Raw genomic sequence first — 20,101 nt, forward strand, 5'->3', positions numbered from 1 at the left:
CAGGCGTTTAATAAAAAAACATTAGGTATGGGCTGGGAATGTAGTTTAGTGGTAGAGTGCTTGCCTAGCATGCATGAAGCCCTGGGTTTGATTCCTCAGTACCACATACACAGAAAAAAGCTGGAAATGGCACTGTGGCTCAAGTGGTAAGTAGAGTGCTAGCCTTGAGCAAGAGAAGCTCAGGGACAGTGCCCAGGCCCTGAGTTCAATCCCTAGGACTGGCAAAAAATTAAGAATTAAAATATATATATATATGCACTTTGATTATTTTTTTCTTTTGGGGAAGGGGGGGAATTCCTGAAATCCAACTGGCAGAGACAGCAGTGAATTCAGTGAGAAGTTATTGCCCTGGTATTTTAGATGGAAGGATTAAAAGCTCTATGAAGCAGGATTATTAGAACTAGTTCTTCCTGTTTGTCCATTGAGACTTTTTAAAGCATTAAACATATTTAGCAACTTGAGTGAAGAACATTTCGGAGACTAAACTTCCTCCTTAAAAGCAGCCAGCTTAACCCAGCACTTAAGAGCTCCAGTCTAGCTGCTTATCTCAAGTCCAGCCCTGTCCCTTGTTGGCTGTACTCTTCATTGGGCCTCTGCCCCCGTAACAACAATTTGAGCAAAACCTTTGGGGCATTTTTGGGGGGGAGAGGAGGATATCTCACTATGTAGCTTGAAACTTGCAATCTCTTGCCTCAGCCTTCTAAGTGCTAGGATTACAGGTGTATAACCACCACAGAAGTAGCTTTTGGAGGGGGGGGCCAGTCGTGGGGCCTGAACTCTGGGCCTGGGCGCTGTCCCTCAGCTCTCCAGCTCAAGGCTAGCGCTCTATCACTTGAGCTACAGCGCCACTTCTGGTTTTTTCTGCTTACATGGTACTGAGGAATCAAACCCAGAGCCTCATGCATGCCAGGCAAGCACTCTACCACTGAGCCACCTTCCCAGCCTAAAAGCATTTTTTTAAGGTCCAGAAGAAATGTTCCTTTTTCCATGATTCCTTTCTCTCCTCTCTAAAATGAAATTCTGCACAACTTTTATATACCTTGATACCCTCTTACCTAGACTGGGTGGTTATGTGCACAATATATATAAGCTCCTTGAAAACAAAGAGTCACATCTCACCTCTGTATTACCTAAGTCTAGAGCCTCTCATACCAAGATTCTGAACAAATTCATTTTGGTCAGAGTTACTGCCTCACAGATGTTGAATTCCTGCAAGTTAATAAATAATACTGCTGGCAGCTCAAATCACTACAGTAAGAGCTTTAAACAAAAGACCTCTAATGACAAACCATCCAGATTATTCCAGGAACACATCTGCTGCACAAATCAGTAGAAAGCATGACCTATGAAGATACTCGGGTGGGCTAGGAACGTGGCTTAGTGGTAGAGTGCTTATCTAGCATATATGAAGCCCTGGGTTCCATTCCTCAGTACCACATAAACAGAAAAAGCCAGAAGTGATGCTGTGGCTCAAGTAGTAGAGTGCTAGCTTTGAGCAAAAGAAGCTCAGGGACAGTGCCCAGACCCTAGGTTCAAGCCCCAGGATTGGCAAAAAAATAAAAAGATACTTGGCACATAATTCATAAACCAGCCACGGACATATGTACATTTCAAATGATTGTAGAGACCCTTGCAAACTTTTTATTTAATTTTCAATAAAAATATAGATTTCTACCTTACTAGAAAGATATCAGCGACAGCAGTTATCACACAGGAACAGCCCAACAGCTCTCTGTCTTTATACTCTAGGTCACAACTAATTCGGCCTGGTTCCTCCTCCTCTGGAATTCTAAGAGCTGCTCTGGCTCACTTAACTATCTCACTAGGGCTTATCCTTTCCTGCTGTACCCAAATCCAGAACTCCTGATTTGTGCCTCACAATACCTCAGTCATCTACAAAAGCATCTGCAAATCAGATATTTTTAGCCAGTATCAGGGACAAAAGCCTTCTTTTAAGGGATGTAAGTGAATTCCTGTGTTCACCCCTAAAAGGATGCTCATGTATTAAATGTGCAATCTGTGCCTCTTTCTAAAATCAAACCTTTAAGGTTCAAAGAAAAAAAAATCCCATCCTGAACTATATCATTACCAGACACAACAGCCACACTGGAGCTGAAAGCCTGCTGCCAGGGACAGGAGACCTTAAGACCATACTACAGAAAGAGCATGGTGGGCGTTCTGTCCAGCATTCTGCGTTCCAGGGCAGTACAAACAGATGCAACCTCCTTCCTGAACTTGACCCTCCCTCCTTTGCAAAGGCCACTGAACATATCTCTTAAATGCTTATTTTGGCCCTTGACATGCTGTCCCGAGGATCTCTTCTCTTGAAGTTCTATGTTTCAGTTTGGAGAAATACTCTGTCTTTCTATGGTATTGATGGCATCTGAGTCCAATTTTCTTCTTTTCTTCAGGTGGTACAAGTGAGACTTGGATTTCCTATGTGCTGAGAAAACAAAAACAAACAATCAAAAACTCAAAATTTAATATTAAAAGATATATTAAACTTAACTATACAATCCTTTCATAATGAATGACAGGATCGACACATATAGAAGCAGAGCTGTTGTTTTTTTGAGATAGGCTCACACTATGTAGCCCAGGCTGCCCTTGAACTATGTGATCCTCCTGAGTGCTGAGATAACAGATATGTACTACCAACCTACCTGATTAGCATTTCTTTTTGTTTGTTGTTGTGCCAGCCAGTCCTAGGGCTTGAACTCAGGGGCTGGGCGCTGTCTGTGTGCTTTTTGCTCAAGGCTAACACTCTATCACTTGAGCCACAGCTCTATTTGTGATTTTTTTGGTGGTTAATTTGGGGACAAGTCTCACAGATTTTCCTGCCTAGGCTGGCTTTGGATTATGATTCTCAGATCTCAGCCTCCTGAGTAGCTATCTTACAGGTGTGCACCACTTATATAGGCTGGCTAACTTATATAGGCTCATTTTCACTATCCTGTCTGTACTCATCCACCCAAGGAAACCTCACCTGGAAATACCTAAAGAGAGGGATGGCTAGAATAAATTCTTTTGTATATTTAAAACATCATTTTTAAGGATTCAGAAGCAAACCTAAGTAAGAAAAAGGTTAGAAGTCAGACAATTTACTTGGAGAGAAAAGTCAGCTTTGTTCTCCAGCTAGAGCCTAAGGCAAAAAACTGGGCTCTGGACTGACTCTCCATGGCAGCAGGAGATGGGAGCAAGGACTTGACAGATGGCACTATAGATGGGCTTACACAGCCAAGCTCACAAAGACTCACAAATGTTGCTTCTCTAAGGCTCTCTGAAGGACATTTGACAAACCAAATCACTAAGTTTCCTTTACAAAACAATCAGACACTCTTTCTCTTCCCCTTTCATCATTATAAACCAAGAACAATCGTGGCTTCTTCTGCTGGTTGGGCAATCACAGCCATCCCCAGTCTCTGACAATGGAGTTCATTTTGCCAGGGTTACCAGTTAATAGACCTAATCATTCTACTGGTTGATAATGGGGAAAAAAAGCAAAAACAAAAAAAACACTTTTCTAAGAATCCAAGCAAAGCAGTACTCTGAGCAGGATTCCAGGCTGCTGGGTAAACTGTAAGACCCACCATGCCTAAAAGAAGTGAGCCCTGGAATGTGACTAAATTCAAATGGGGTGAGACCTCCTGGGCCTTCACTGTGTGACTACAGAAATCCCACAGGAGAGTGCAATAGAATGAATGGTGACTATCAGAGGGCGGATCTAAGCAGAGACTGAGCCTCTGGGCAGTGACTTTGTGCCAGTGGTACTACTACTCTCTACATTTGACTGACAGGTTGGCTCTTAAAGCTTCCCTTGCCATCTTTCAGAACAATCTCAGCCACTACAGTACTTCCATAAACTACCTTGGGAAGTACTGAAGAGGCATGGCTTTTCAAGACCATGCTCCAAAGGAATGACTGTACTTCCTGCTCCCTCCCAGCTATGCTTCTGCTTCTTCAGTCTCTTGCATGAGTTGCCTTCATTCCTTTATAATGGTATCTCACCTCCACTGAATCCTAAACATGAAAGGTCAAGAAACTCCTCTTGAGCAGAATCATGAAGTCAAAGGAACACCCATGCCAGATGGAGCTAGAGGTCATATGCCCTTCCTTTGCATTTCAGAATGTGGAAGCAGCTCTTTAGTATGGGAAAACCTCCAAAGAATATAAGCACAGGGTCTTAAAGGAACCTGACAGTCCTTTAACGTTCCAACAGTTCAATACCAAGACCTTTAAATTTCAGCAAGTCAGCATGACTCTCCCCTCCCCCACGCTTATGATTTCTCCATTCCCTTCCCTAAACTCTACCTGCCCACTCACGGTCCCCGATGATGATTCGGTCACAGAGGTCACACATATGGTAACTTCTCTTGTTCTCAGTTTCATTGTGTGATGTCTTTATTGGAGTGGCAGCAGGTTTGTGGCCCTAAGAAAACCAGAATAAGTGGAACATTAGATTCAAAGAGATCTGGATATAATTCTCTGATATTAAGAGGGGAAGGATTTTCCCAAGATTCCTTTTTTGTACCCCAGGAAGCAGGTGGGCTGTGAACAGGTTTTAGCAACAACCTTTCTAAATGTGAAAGTAGAAACAGAGCCTCCAGATTTAAAAGAAGCCAGCCCTGCTGCTTCATTCTATAAAAAAGAAGGCTTGGTTTCCTGACACAGTAACAAAAGTGTCAGCAAATAAAAATGCGCTGAAAATCTAACAATAGACTCAACCATTATTAATAGTCACCTGGATAAAACTTTGCACGATATCAAGAGCAGGTTTGAGAACAAACTCCTCCCACTTGGAGACATCAGACACCTCTAAGCCATATACCGAGGGGACATTGGGACCAGGTCCTAATAAGACAAAGAAAATTTGGGAGGTCATCGTCAATATCCTATTCTACTCTTAAGACTAAACCCCTCAAGAGAAAGGATGACAGAATCATCATTCTGACTACACTATTCATTATCAATACTACCCACGGTCCAAGAAAGACCCAGAACATGACTCACCTGCAGCCAATACCTAAAACATACAACCAGAGACTTGGATGCACAATCTTTAAAATCAGTAAACTGAATGGAATAACAGTTCTATGACTTATGTATGGACTACAACATACAGACAGCACATGGGCTGAAGGTATGGCTCAAGTCAGAGCACTTGCCTAACAAGTGCAAGGTCCAGGTATTGACTTCAGGCCCCAGTTAGCACCAAAAACAAAAACTTTTTAAGTAAAAAATAACAACAGTGTATCATAGAAGGAAATAAACTCACAGCTTTAAGTGCTTTAAGTGCCTGTTTTAAGTTCTATGACATCTATGGCTCTCTGTGGCAAGAAAGAAAGTTCACCCACCACCGACAAAAAAAAAAAAAAAAAAAAAAGAAAGTTCACGGCTCTCTTTAGAAGTAGACACTAGCCTCAAATTTGCATATCCCTTTGGCAGCCCAGTGTTCAGGATACAGCATGCTGATAAGGTGGGCTGGGAACAATAACAGGAGCCAATAAGCAACCGAAACTGAGAACTAGAAAGAGCCCTGGAATCGACTGAGTTGAACCCTTTCTTTGATAGCCAGATCTAGTGGAGTACTCAAACAACACTTCTAAGTAGGGCTGAGACTGGAGGCAGCCAAGAGTTCAGCTCCAGGCATTCATTTATCACTTCAGTCAGCCTTGCTGCCAGAGTTTAGTCTCTGCAGATAGCTTCACCAGCCACTAGACACACTTACCTTCCCTGGCCAGGTAAAGTCAGTTACTGAAAGGCAAAGAACATTGTTCCATGGACAAAAACATCAAAGGAATGGAGATGCCAACGGCTGGCAGGTGCTAGCCTTTTGATTGTGCCAACCACAAATAAGATTCTTCGTAAACTGGACTGGGCTGCACCTGCCACCACACGGAAAGGTGAGACTATGAGGGTGCAGGCAGCACCCACAGCACACCTGGCCTTGGCTAAGCTCTGCACCTGTTTCCAGGACACTCTACATTTTCCTTTCTCCTCTAAGTCCTTTGTTGGGCTTCTGTGCCCTGTCTAAGCACCTTTCAACAAGTTCTCGGCTCCCAGCTGCTATTTCTGGCCTGGATCCAAGGCCAAGCTGGGGTGGGGAAGTCCCTCTGGCTTCATGCCAGACCATATCCCAGAAGATCTGCCATGGCCAATCAAACGTGGCTCCTGACTTACAGGGCAGCTGTGCCTTTCACTCTAGCACCAGGACTGTGCCAGCACACGTGAATGAGGAACAGACATATGACACACTATGCCATCAACTCCTCCTGCCTCAGAGATGGGGGAGTTGTAGTGTAATCATAGAAGGAAGTTCTAAATTATTATAAAAAGGGCCCTTTTGTTTCAGACTGATTGTCAAACTTAGGAAAAGAGTTATATTGGAAATATGTCAACTTTAGCTGAGACTATCTTCCCCTCTATCTGTCAAGATGTACAAAGAAAAGAGGGTAAGAAGAAAGCAATCTAATGGTCACATCACAGGATAAGGTATATATACTCAGAGGTACCAAAAGACAGGGGCAGACACTTCAGCTAGCCTTCCTTATAACTGAATGCAGAAGTCTACTGACAAAACACAAATATGAGATGATTAAGAAGCATATTTAAAAGTTTCCACAGTGGGGCTAGGAAAGTAGTTCGGTGGTAGAGTGCTTCCCTTGCATGCATGAGGCCCTGGATTTGATTCCTCAGCACCACTTAAGCAGAAAAAGCTGGAAGTGGCACTGTGGCTCAAGTGGTAGAGCGCTAGCCTTGGGCTAAAGGGCTGAGGGACAGTACTCAGGTCCAGAGTTCAGGCCCCACTATTGACAAAAAAAAAAAAAAGTTTCCATGGGATAATACTGGAGTTTCACTCACACTTAATTTCCTTTTAGTTCATAAGCTCAGAAATGTTGTACTTAACTAGGCACCAGTGGCTCACGACTATAATCCTAGCTATTCAGGAGGCTGAGATCTGAGGTCAAGGTTTAAAGCCAGCCCAGGCAAGAAAGTCCATAAGACTCTTATCTCCAATTAACCACCAGAAAACCAGAAGTAGAGCTGTGGCTCTAGTTGTAGAGTGCTCACCTTGAGCTAAGGAGCTCAGGGACAGTGCCCAGGCCCAGAGATCAAGCCCCATGACCAACAACAACAACAAGGAAAAACAACAACCTGGGGCTGGGAAGGTGGCTCAGTGGTAGAGCGCTTGCCTTGCATGCCTGAGGCTCTGGGTTCGATTCCTCAGCACCACATAAGCAAAAAGAAAAAAGCCGGAAGTGGCACTGTGGCTCAAGTGGTAGAGCGCTAGCCTTGAGCTGAAGAGCTAAGGGACAGCTCCCAGGTCAAGAGTTCAGGCCCCACAACCAGACCCAAAAAAAAGAAAAGAAAAAGAAAAACAACAACCTAAGGAAAAACCACTGCTGCCTAGGCAACAGTACAGTACAAGAAACAAGAAGAGTATAGATTTTTGAGTCAGGCCTACACTCAGTCTCTACTGCCTACTAGCTGAGGTATTTGTGGCAAATTGTTTAATCTCTCAAGTCCTTCATTTTCTTATACCTATAAAAAGAAATAAAGCCAGGTACTGGTGGCTCATACCCGTAATTCTAGCCACTCAGGATGCTGAGATCTGAGGATTATGATTCAAAGCCAGCCTGGGTAGGAAAGCCCATGAAACTTTTTTTTTTTTTGGGGGGGAGGGGGTCTGGTCGTGGGGCCTGAACTCTGGGCCTGGGCGCTGTCCCTCAGCTCTTCAGCTCAAGGCTAGCGCTCTACCACTTGAGCCACAGTGCCACTTCCGGCTTTTTTTCTTTTTGCTTATGTGGTGCTGAGGAATCGAACCCAGGGCCTCAGGCATGCAAGGCAAGCGCTCTACCACTGAGCCACCTTCCCAGCCCAAGCCCATGAAACTCTTATAATCAATTACCCACCAAAATACCAGAAGTGAAGCTATGACTCAAAGTGGCAGAGTGCTAGCCTTGAGCAAAAGAGCTCAGGGACAGTGCCCAGGTCCCAAGTTCAAACCTCAGGATTGGCAAAAATAAATACACACATAGATAAACAGGCAGCCAGACAAACAGACAGATATAGCCTCTACATCTTGAAGGCTCAACACTATACACACTACACACAACACCAAATTTAGGGCAAGAGACAGGAGACAGGGTCAACTTATGAGAATTTCCTTCCCTTAAAAGTTCTGTTCAGCTGGGCGCCGGTGGCTCATACCTATAATCCTAGCTACTTAGGAGGCTGAGACCTGAGGATCACGGTTCAAAGCCAGCCCAGGCAGGAAAGTTTGTGAGACTCTTACCTCCAATAAACCACTCTGAAAACTAGAAGTGGTGCTGTGGCTTAAGTAGTAGAGCACTAGCCTTGAGCTAAAGAGCTGAGGGACAGGGCCCAGGCCCAGAGTTCAAGTCCCACAACTGACAAAAAAAAATTCAATGTAGCAGTGGTACTCAATAGAAACTATGTTGAAAATGAACTATACAACTTGTGAGTGGGACAAGAGAAGAAAACAAGAGAAGGGGTGACACTGTCCAGAAAGAAATGTACTCTTTACCGGACTTATATAACTGTAACCACTCTGCATATCACCTTTATAGTAACAATAAAAAAACACGTTTTTTTAAGTTCAGTTTGGCTGGGCACTGGTGGTAAATGGCTAGCCTTGAGCACAATAGCTCAGCCATAGTGCCCAGGCCCAGAGTTCAATTCCTAGAACTAGAAAGAAAAAAAATTCTGTTCAACCAAGTGCTGGTGGCTCATGTCTATAATCAATCCTAGCTACTCAGAAGGCTGAGATATGAGATCACTGTTCATAGCTAGCTAGCCCAGGAAGGAAAGTCCATGAGACTCTTACCTTCAATTAACCACCAAAGAGCTGGAAATGGACCTGTAGCTCAAGTGGTAGAGCACTAGCCTTGAGCAAAAAAGCTCAGGGGCAGTACCCAGGCCTAGGTTCCAGCGCCAGGACTGGAAAAAAAAAAAAAAGAGTTCTGTTCAGCTAACATTTCATTTGAAGTAATTAAATGAAACCATTTCTGACCATAAGAAGATGCTGGGAGAAACAGTGAAGATTTTGTCTTTTTTTGTGTATGCCAGTCATAGGACTTGAATTCAGAGTATAAGCGCTGTACCTAAGCTTTCTGTTGTTGTTGGTAATGGGGCTTGAACTCAGGGCCTGGACCCTCTCCCTGAGCTCTTGCTCAGGGTTACTGTGCCACTTCTGGTTTTCTGGTGGCTAACTGGAGATAAGAGTCTTATATCCCGCTTGAGCTGCTTTGAACAATGATCCTCAGATCTCAGATTCTGAGAAGGTAGGATTACAGTCATGAGCCACCAGTGCCCAGTTTTCACTCAGCTTTTTTGTTCAAGGCTAATGCTGTACCACATGAGCCATAACTGTTTTTGTCTGTTGTGTTTTTTTTTTCTGAGACCTCATAACACCACTTCTATCTCTTTTTGGTGGCTAATTGGAGATAAAAGCCTTATGGGGGGTGGGGAAAGAAGAGAAATAAGCAGCTCTTGGGGTTAGAGGTGTGGCTCAGTTGGTAGAGTACTAGCCAATGAGCAAAAGTGCCAAGTACCAAGTTTCAGAACTGTAATTAAAAAGAAAAAAATGTCTCAGGGGCTCTCCTGCCCAGGCTGGCTTCAAACCACAGTCCTTAGATCTCAGCCTCCTAAGTAGCTAAGATTATAGACATGAGCCACTAGCACCTGGTTTAAAGGTTTGTGGTTTTTTTTGTTTTGGGTTTGTTTTTTTTTTTTTTATCGTGGGGCTTGAACTCAGAGCCTGGGTACTGTCCCTGGACTCTTCAGCTCAAGGCAAGTGCTCTACCACTTGAGCCACAGCACCACTTCCAGTTTTCTGGAGTTTAGAGTTTCACTGACTTTTCTGCCCAGGCTGAATATGAAGTGTAATCCTTAGATCTCAGCCTCCTGAGTAGGTAGGATTATAGGCTAGAGCCACTGGCACCCAGCTGGCTTGAAGGTTTTTGGGGGCCTGAACTCAGGGCCTGGGCACTGTCCCTGAGCTTCTTTTGCTCAAGGCTAGCACTCCACCACTTGAGCCACTGTGCCACTTCTGGCTTTTTCTGTTTATGTGGTACTAAGGAATCGAGCCCAGGATTTAATGCATGCTAGGTAAGTACTCTTATCACTAAGCCATATTTACTCAGCACAGTTTTGTCTTTATATGTGACCATGCGGCTCAAAAGCTTTTTTTTTTTTTTTTTTTTTGCAGGTCATGGACTTTGAACCAGGATCCTCAGATCTCAGCCTCCAGAGTAGCTAGGATTACAGGTGTGAGCCACCGGCACCTGGCTCAGAAGCTTTTTTTTCAGTACTGTAGTTTGAACTCAGGACTTCACACTAACTAGGCCGTGGAGCTTGAACTCTAGGTCTGAGTGCTGTCCCTCAGCTCTTCAGCTCACGGCGAGCGCTCTACCACTTGAGCCACAGTACCACCCTATAGATTTCTAAGTGTTCTTTAGATACAAAGCTGAAGCTAAAATCAACCATGAACATCAACTCTGCTGATACATTGCTCATTTACCCTTATATATTAGAAGTCAATACCATCTCATCAAAGTGTAAGGAGACTACTCAATAGAAACTTAAGTCATTTTTGTCTGGATTTTTTCTGGGATATCACAAGAAAATACCCCTGAACAATCATTTATTTATATAGGCAGGTCTTCCCCCAGGCAAGGTATAGAAACAGAAGTTCATTTTCTGGATGAGAGGAGGATACCTATATTCTATCAAGAATGGTCCCAAGGGATAATGATAAACAAGAGACTTACTGCTCAAAAAACGGTTTTTAACCCATCGGTTTTGCTTCCGGGCATATCTCTTAGTTACTTGCTTCAAAGACTCGATACCTGAAAGATATGGTAGATACAGGAGAATTTAGGTAAGCATTTCTTTCCTTGTTAAGAAAAGGCCCACATGCTGAGAAGGTGGCTCAGTGGTAGAGCACTTGCCTTGCACGCATGAGGCTCTGGGTTCGATTCCTCAGCACCACATAAGCAAAAAGATAAAAGCCAGAAAGTGGCGCTGTGGCTCAAGTGGTAGAGTGCTAACCTTGAGCTGAAGATCTGAGGGACAGCGCCCAGGCCCAGAGTTCAGGCCCCACCACCGGACCCAAAAAAAAGAAAAGAAAAGAAAAGAAAAGGCCCACACAACCCAACAGAGAAAAGCAGCACAGGAGCTGGGAATGTGTCTTAGTGGTATCGCATGCATGAAGCCCTGGGTTCGATTCCTCAGTACCACATACACAGAAAAAGCTGCAAGTGGCGCTGTGGCTCAAGTAGTATAGTGCTAGCCTTAAGCAAAAGGAACTCAAGGACAGTGCCCAGGTCCTGAGTTCAAGTCCCAGGACTGGCAAAAAAAAAAAAAAAAGGAAAGAAAGAAAGAAAGGAAGGAAGGAAGGAAGGAAGAAAGGAAGGAAGGAAAGGAAAGAGAGAGAGAGAAAGAGAGAGAGAGAAGGAAAGAAAAGAAGAAAGGAAGAAAGAAAGAAAGAAAAAGAAAAGCAGCACAAAGTTAGACTACATAGGCAGCAATCTCAGTTTCGAGCTGACGGCCATTTGGGGGCTTCTTCTAGCCTCAGCTCTTGCTCAGACCATAACAGTAGGGTGCTCTCTCATCCAAGGATGTTCAAGACTAGTTAGAAGGATGGATTCACACCTTTCTTTAGAAGCTGGTTACTTGTCTCTGGTGTGCATTTTCCCTCAGTGATCAGGTACTCGTGAAATTCCTTGAAGCCAATTGACTGGAAGATACCATGTTGATAGTCCTGGCTGGGAACAGGAGAGCATTAGCAGATGAGCCATTGCCTCTGAAAACTAAGCCTTGGCCACTGTCTTCTAGAACCATTTCATTTCAGATGAAAACATTGAGATTCTGAGCAATTACTGACTCTAAAATTCTCCCCCTTCTCTCCCAGATTACTTCCTTGAAAAGTAACTCCCAGGAATGCCTGAATAAAACTGCAACAGTAACAAGTACACTAATCTGCCTTCCAGCTCTCCCAAAGCCTAGGGCAAAGACTGATAAACAAGATCCAAAGCTAGTATTTAGGTCTCTGGTCTTTTAGCCAAAGGCAAAGAGTGGAGAGTTTTAAAGTCACAGTCAAATACTCACCTCTTTTCTGAAACTTTCTTCTGATTATAGCGCCTGTGAAAATCTCTTAGCTCCTCCAAGAGACCAGCAGCAAGCATGTCATCCACTCTCTTATCCAAGCGCTCATCTAAAACTTAAATCAAATTAGCCCATGAACTAGCAATATATTGCAGGTACCTCCTGTACACTTACATAGTAAATGGACAGGCTGCCACAAAGAAAAGAATCTGTTCAAATGGAAGAGCTATTCAGATTTTATAAGTGAGATAATAGCTGGGTACCAGTGGCTCATATCTGTAATCTTAGCTACTCAGGAGGCTGAGATCTGAAGATTATGGTTCAAAGCTAGCCTAGGCAGAGAAGTCCCCATAAGACTCTTATCTCCAATAAACCACTCAAAAACAGAAAGTAGTGCTGTGGCTTGAGTGGTAGAGCACTAGCCTTGAGCACAGAGAGGCTCAGGGACAGGGCCACGCCCTGAGTTCAAGCCCCACAACCAACCCAAGAAAAAGTGAGATAATAATTTATATAACTTAACTCATATGACAGATTCAGCAACTCCAAACAAAAATGGCCAAAATAAAACATAACCATTCTCATTATATAAAGCTATATACAGCTGTGTAAAGGGTAATATCTTATTTTATTTTTTGGGGGTCCAGTCGTGGGGCCTGAAGTCTGGGCCTGGACCCTGTCCCTCAGCTCTTCAGCTCAAGGCTTAGCGCTCTACCACTTGAGCCACAGCGCCACTTCTGGCTTTTTTCATGCATGCAAGGCAAGCACTCTACCACTGAGCCATCTTCCCAGCCCTAATATTTTATTTTTATATAAACTGTGCACTTAATAGCTCTACCACTGAGCCACATTCCCAGCCCTAATATTTTATTTTTATATAAACTGCACTTACTAGCTTTGTAAAGGTGAGTAAGGATCCCCTAGTTTACTGTTCTTAACAGCTCCATTTCTACCTCTTTTGAGGTACTTAAGAGACAAGAGTCTCATAGATTTTCCTGCCCAAGCTGACTTCGAACCATTATCATCAGGTTTCAGCCTTCTGAGTATTACGGTTACAGGCATGAGCCACCAGCATCTGTTGTTTCTTAACTCTTATCTTGTATTTGTCACTTGCACTGTCCCTGAGCTTCTTCATTCAAACCTAGCAATATACCACTTGAACTGTCATTCAAGTATATACTTAGAGGTTAATTGGAGGTAAGTCTCACAGACTTTCCTGCCTGGGCTGGTTTCAAACATGTTCCTCAGATCTCAGAAGTTCATTCAAACCATCCTCGGGGGCTGGGAAGGTGGCTCAGTGGTAGAGCACTTGCCTTGCATGCATGTGCATGAGGCCTTGGGTTCGATTCCTCAGCACCACATAAGCAAAAAAAAAAAAAAAAGCCAGAAGTGGTGCTGTGGCTCAAGTGGTAGAGTGCTAACCTGGAGCTGAAGAGCTGAGGGACAGCGCCCAGGCCCAGAGTTCAGGCTCCACGACCGAACTCAGGGCTAGCCCTGAGCAAAAAAAAAAAAAAAAAAAAAAAAAGGCCCAGGACAGCACTCTTGCCCTGAGTTCAAAACTGGCACACACAAAAAAATCTTCTGAGCTGGGTGCTAGTGGCTACTCAGGAGAATGAGATCTAAGGATCATGGTTCAAAGCCCAGGAAGGTCCATGAGATTCTTTTTTTTGTCGGTCCTGGGGCCTGAACTCTGGGCCTGGGCACTGTCTTTCATCTCTTTAGCTCAAGGTTAGCCATTTGAGCCACAGTGCCACTTCTGGCTTTTTCTGCTTATGTGATACTGAAAAATCAAACTCAGGGCCTCATGTATGCAAGGCAAGCACCCTACCACTAAGCCACATTCCCAGCCCCCATGAAATTCTTATGTCAAATTAATCACCAAAAAGACAGAAGTGGAACTGTGACTCTATACAGCACTAGCTGTGAGCAAAAAAAAAAAGATCCTCAGGCTGACATAAGAGGATCCGCGTTCACAGCCCGTCCAGGAAGGAAAGGCTGTGAGACTCATCTCCAATTAACCACCAGAAAACCAGAAGTGGTGCTGTGGCTCAAGTGATAGAGCCCTAGCCTTGAGCTGAAGAGCTGAGGGACAGCGCCCAGGCCCAGAGTTCAAGCCCCACAACTGACCAAAAAAAAAAACAAAAAACAAACAAACCTAAAACAAAACTCAGAAACAGTATCTAGGCCCTGAGTTCACACCCCAGGACCATCACAAATATATATAATTTTTTCCATAAACTTAGTAACAGAATAATTTAACACCAAGTGTTTATCATTTCAGTTACATTCTCCATTGCTATCTCTGCTACTTACCATCATGCAATGAAGTATACTTTCTTACTTTCCTAAAAAGTTTGCATTGTTGAGGGTGACCACTTGCCAGGCACATTCTAAATATCTTGTGAGGGGCTGGGAAGGTGGCTCAGTGGTAGAGTGCTTGCCTTGCATGCATGAGGCCCTAGGTTCGATTCCTCAGCACCACATAAGCAAAAAGAAAAAAGCCGGAAGTGGCGCTGTGGCTCAAGTGGTAGAGTGCTAGCCTTGAGCTGAAGAGCTGAGGGACAGTGCTCAGGCCCAGAGTTCAGGCCCCACGACTGGACCCAAAAAAAAAAAAAAAAATCTTGTGTTTCATTTATTAACTCCTTTACTTAGCAGTGCTGGGATTTAACCTAGGGGTCCTGTGCATGTCAGGCAAATGCTCTACTACTGAGCTATATACCCACAACTCAGTATGTATTATTAATTCATTAATCCTCACTGATGCTATGAAATATGTTCTATGATATCTCCATTTCATAAAAGAACTGGAGCACAGAAAGTAAACTAAAAACTCACACAGGCCAGGCGCTGGTAGCTCAAACCTATAATTCATAATCCTAGTTACTCAAGAGGCTGAGATCTGAGGATCACAGTCCAAAGCCAGCCAAGGCAAAAACATCTGAGACTCACATCTCCAATTAACCACCAAAAAGCCAGAAGTAGAACTGTGTGTGGCTCAAGTGGTAGAATGTCATCATTGAGCAAAAAAGCTAACACAGTGCCCAGGTCCTGAGTTCAAGTCCTAGCTAGTACTGGCACAAGTTCTGCTTATGACTATACTACACAGTCATCTCATTCTCAGCCCCAGCTCACACCTTTACAAACTGTCTACCTCCCGAGAGAATGATCACCATCTCTTTTCTGTGGCTCCCAACACTCTGAACATACTACTAACCTGCATTTCTCACACTGCAGTATATCCATCTCTTTATTGGCACCCTACCAGACTGGGCAGTCCTTAAGAGCAGGCATCGTCTCTGAAACCTAGTTACTTCATAGAATACATGGTTCTTCATTAGAATGCTCACTGAATCTTTGTTGGAGGAATGAGTTACTATTATTATAGGACACTGTTATGTTTGAGCAATAAACACCATCAGCATATCATCATATCCACTTCTCAGGCCTGTGCTAAAATTATGAGTGATCCACCCTCCAGCCAACCCCAATGGGATGCTTTCCACAGGAAAACTTCCTTTTCTATTCTCCTTTGGACCTTCACTAGACAGCCATCTTACTTCCATTCTACTCATCTCATCCTATCCAAGCCATGCATCTCATGTTAGAACCAGCATTAACCTTCATTTTTCAGACAGATACCTAAGGGAATGGCATTGTGCCTAAGTCAACAAATAATAATTGCGATAATAAATTTAATAGCTAGTACTAACTAGTGATTATTATGAGCCACCCATGGTTCTAACACTGCATAAATAGTAACTTAGCATTGTAAGTTTTACCTCAAATGGACTCTAGGTGATCAAAGGGCTTTTACCTGTCTGGTCAGCATGAAGCCAGAGGATGCAAGGGTTAGGGAACTTCAGAGGGCCTCCGAGGGGACCACCGCCTTCCTCTGCATGTTGACGACGAAGAAATTCACTGTGAGAGATTCCTGTTTCTTCAAACACTTGCAAACTCCTAAGTTGTTTAAAGGGGGAAGGAATCCATAGAAATTATTAGTAAATAATCATTCCCAACTGAAACAAAGAAAAAGGACAAATGTTACAGAAAGCCACATTTTCATTTTATAGTGTATCTTTTCCCCTTCCCCCCAACAAGGTCCAGAGTGAGTATAATCTTACAGGGTCTCAGAAAGATCTTAAATAGGAAAATTCTATAGAAAGTGAGAAATACTATTATTCTTCCAACCAATATTCTAAAACAAGTTAAATAGGTTCAAAAATAACTAAGTTTTCTCTACACAAATACAATGAGACTCACTTTCAAGTGAACAGTAAAAGAGCTTGGTTGGGACACTCTGTACAAGCCAACAAGTCTGGTCTCGCTGGAGTGCCTTTCCCACAGTTCGAAAGTATGTAGTATATCCAGTTCATCAACTTTCTTCTTAAATATGTCTAAAATTAATCAAGAATACTCCTGGCTAATCCAGTACTCTGTTGGCACGAAGATCACTGAAGAAAAAATACACAGACTTACTCTAAGCTGTGTGTGTCTATTATATTATGCAGCACTAAGTAACTAAACGCTCAAATCTATACTCTACCACTCCAGATGATTGCAACTTATCAGCTTGAAAGTGATCTTTCCCTTTCTGACTCACTACTACTTTCGGAAACTCTAACACAAGGGTAGAGACCCCTTGTCTTTCAGTATCAATGACCACGAAAGTGGATTTATCAGAAACAAAAAAGTAACATATTTCACTTATAAGGAGTTTAGAATGCAGACTCAACCCAAAATAAAGGTGAAAACACACACACAACCCTCAGTCTTCTCTAAAGGAGAGACTCTAGAACTCTTCTAATGACTCATTAAAACATGATCCTCAAGCTCATATTAGTTTAGAAGCAGCAAAATAAAGAGCAATGCTAAGAGAGAAAAAACTGATTTGTCCAAACTGTTTACAGGAGGGTACAGTATGCTCAGGGGAGAAGGAATCCAAAGGTGTAACTCTTCTGAACAACTAAAATATCAAAATGAATACCAGGAAGTGGAAGCATGTTTTGGGGGTAAACAGGGGGGGCAGGCTACAGGAATGCAGGGAGGAAAGGTGAGAAAATGTAGTCATTATATTGAATTTACATTTTTACATTATGTAAAAAATGAACTATGTAACTTGAGAGTAGCCGTGGGAAGGGGAAAATGGGAGAGAGAATGAAGGAAGGGGTGTGTTCGCTTCGGCAGCACATATACTAAAATTGGAACGATACAGAATGAAGGAAGGGGTGACACCCAAGAAGCATATACTCATTACCTGATATATGGAATTGTAACCTGTATATACAACTACTTAATAAGTAACAATAACAATGTTTTTTTGGGGGGGTCCAGTTGTGGGGCCTGAACTCTGGGCCTGGGCGCTGTCCCTCAGCTCTTCAGCTCAAGGCTAGCACTCTACCACTTGAGCCACAGCGCCACTTCCGGCTTTTTTCTTTTTGCTTATATGGTGCTGAGGAATCGAACCCAGGGCCTCAGGCTTGCAAGGCAAGCGCTCTACCACTGAGCCATCTTCCCAGCCCACAATAACAATTTTTTAACTGATTTGTCCAAGGAGTGGAGAATAAGAGAATAAGAGCTGAGGTACAGCACAAATGGTACAAGATCTACCTGGCAAATAGAGACCCTGAGTTCAACTTCTAGGACCACAAAATATGAAACTGAGGAGACGGACAGGTGGACAGAGACAAACTGATAGAAATAGAATAAACACCTCGCTTTAAAATCATGTCATGGGGGCTGGGAAGGTGGCTCAGTGGTAGAGTGCTTGCCTTGCATGCATGAGGCCCTGGGTTCAATTCCACAGCACCACATAAGCAAAAAGAAAAAAGCTGGAAGTGGTGCTGTGGCTCAAGTGGTAGAGCGCTAGCCTTGAGCTGAAGAGCTGAGGGACAGCGCCCAGGCTCAGAGTTCAGGCCCCCGACCGGACCCCAAAAAAAAAAAAAAATCATGTCATGGGCTGGGAAGGTAGCTCAGTGGTAGGGTGCTTGCCTTGCATGCATGAGGCCCTGGGTTTGATTCCTCAGCACCACAAAAGCAAAAAAAAAAAAAAAAGCTAGACATTGTTCTATGGCTCAAGTGGTAGAGCACTAGCCTTGAGCTAAAGAGCTGAGGGACAGAGCCCAGGCCCATAATTCAGGCCCCACAACCAAAAAAAAAAAAAAATCATGTCATAAGCCAGGCCCCAGTAGCTCATGCCTGCCCAGGAGGCTGAGATCTGAGGATGGTGGTTTAGAGCCAGCCAGAGCAGGAAATTCTGTGAGACTCTTATTTCCAATTAACTGAAGTGGTACTGTGGTTCAAGTGGTAGAGCACTTGCCTTAAGCTGAAAAGCTGAGGGACAGCGCCCAGGCCCAGAGTTCAAGCTTCATAACCAACCTCCCCCCTCCCCAAAAAAAGTCATAAAAATGAATGCTCATCAAAATATTCCTAAGGTTTTTTTTTTTAATGGAAGTATTTCTATTAAAATGCTTTTTAAAAAATGTCTGGATTTTAGAAAGTATAAACTTCATCATACAGGGGTGGCAAACAACCAGTCCAAGGTCCCTTAAAATCTTTTGCTCAAGACTAACACTCTACCACTTGGGTCACAGCTCCACTTACAGTTTTTGAGTGATTAACTGGGAGATAAGAGTCTCACAGGATGCCAGGCACCAGTGGCTCACGCCTGTAATCCTAGCTACTCAGGAGTCTAAGATCTGAGGATCACGGTTCAAAGCCAGCCCAGGCAGCAAAGTCCATGAGACTCTTATCTCCAATAAACCACTAGAAAACCGGAAGTGGCGCTGTGGTTCACGTGGTAGAGTGCTCCCTTTGAGCTGAAGAGCACAGGGACAGTGCTCAGGCCCAGAATTCAAGCTCCACAACTGACAAAAAATAAGTCTCACAGGAACTTTTGTGCCCAGGCTGGCTTTGAACCATGATCCTCAGATCATAGCCTCCTTAGTAGCTAGGATTGTAAGAATGAGCCACTGGCACCAGCTAAAATCTTTTGGTACCTAACAGGCCAGACACATATGCTTCTATGCTACTCATGGCCCACCTGCCTATACTGACTTTTGTATGGTCTACAAATGATCTTACAAATATCCAGATAGCAGTGAGTAGAAAGAGGGTTCTGTACCCCAGAGAGAACATGAGTGATATTGCCCAAAGGAACAAAAAAAGTTAGAATGAAAGGTGGCCCTCTAAACAACAATCCTATCTGGAAAGATTTTATTCTGTCAGGCAATGGTGGCTCACATCTGTAATCCTAGCTACTCAGGAGGCTGAGATCTGAGGATTACGGTTTGAAGCCAGCCTAGGTGGAAAAGTCCCCATGAGACCCTTATCTCCAATTAACCTCCAGAAAAAACAGAAGTGCAGCTGTGGTTCAAAGTGGCAGAACAATAACCTTGAACAAAAGAGCTCAGAAACAGTGTCCAGGCCCAGAGTTCAAGCCCCAGAGACAAAAATAAATAAATAAATAAATATTTTTTATGAAAAATTTCATCAGCAGATGTGGTACAATTAGGAAAAGATATTCTGAAAAGGCTCCTAGGAGACAGAATAATGAAGAAAGAAAAATCATTTGGGTAAACTACTTCACAACCTCTATGATTGCTAGATGTTTCCATAATATGTATCTCCCATTGGGGTTTGTAGCCCAATTGCTAGGGGTGTCCCCTTACCAGTTGAGCCATAACCCCACCATACTTTTTGGTACTTATTTTGGAGATGGAGTCTAGCAAAAATTTTCTGCCCATGTAGGCCATGAATGGCAATCTCCAGATCTCAGCCTCCAGAGTAGCTAGGATTTATAGGTGTGAGGCACTGAAGCCCAGCTCTTACTGTACTATGTAAACTGTATCCATACAGCTTCATTAGATGTTCCGTTGTGCTAGATGTGATAATCCCTCAACATGGCACAAAAGTAAAGCTAACACATGGAACTGCAATTCTAAACCACCTAAGAAAACATGACCTTATGAAGTAATTC

The 20,101-nt window shown here is 43.4% G+C and overlaps 1 protein-coding gene across 2 annotated transcripts in view; it reads right to left on the reverse strand.

Moving 5' to 3' along the window:
• Positions 1–1,618: 1,618 nt before the first annotated feature.
• Trit1 (tRNA isopentenyltransferase 1) overlaps positions 1,619–20,101 on the reverse strand; it is a 41,192-nt gene continuing 22,709 nt past the window's right edge. The window contains exons 5-11 of one of the 2 annotated variants that reach the window (XM_042684644.1): positions 15,941–16,083; positions 12,133–12,244; positions 11,677–11,789; positions 10,794–10,871; positions 4,742–4,851; positions 4,312–4,429; positions 1,619–2,443 (exon numbers count right to left, since the gene is read on the reverse strand). In XM_042684644.1, the coding sequence (XP_042540578.1) occupies positions 2,340–2,443; positions 4,312–4,429; positions 4,742–4,851; positions 10,794–10,871; positions 11,677–11,789; positions 12,133–12,244; positions 15,941–16,083 (778 nt within the window). In that variant the 3' untranslated portion in view covers positions 1,619–2,339. Of the gene's footprint in view, positions 2,444–4,311; positions 4,430–4,741; positions 4,852–5,396; positions 5,482–10,793; positions 10,872–11,676; positions 11,790–12,132; positions 12,245–15,940; positions 16,084–20,101 lie in introns of those variants that run through there. The other variant, XM_042684654.1, reaches the window with a different exon arrangement.

The sequence above is a fragment of the Dipodomys spectabilis genome, unplaced genomic scaffold (assembly GCF_019054845.1).
Source record: "Dipodomys spectabilis isolate Male_0828 unplaced genomic scaffold, ASM1905484v1 ptg000002l, whole genome shotgun sequence".
In the NCBI taxonomy this organism is placed as follows: Eukaryota; Metazoa; Chordata; class Mammalia; order Rodentia; family Heteromyidae; genus Dipodomys; species Dipodomys spectabilis.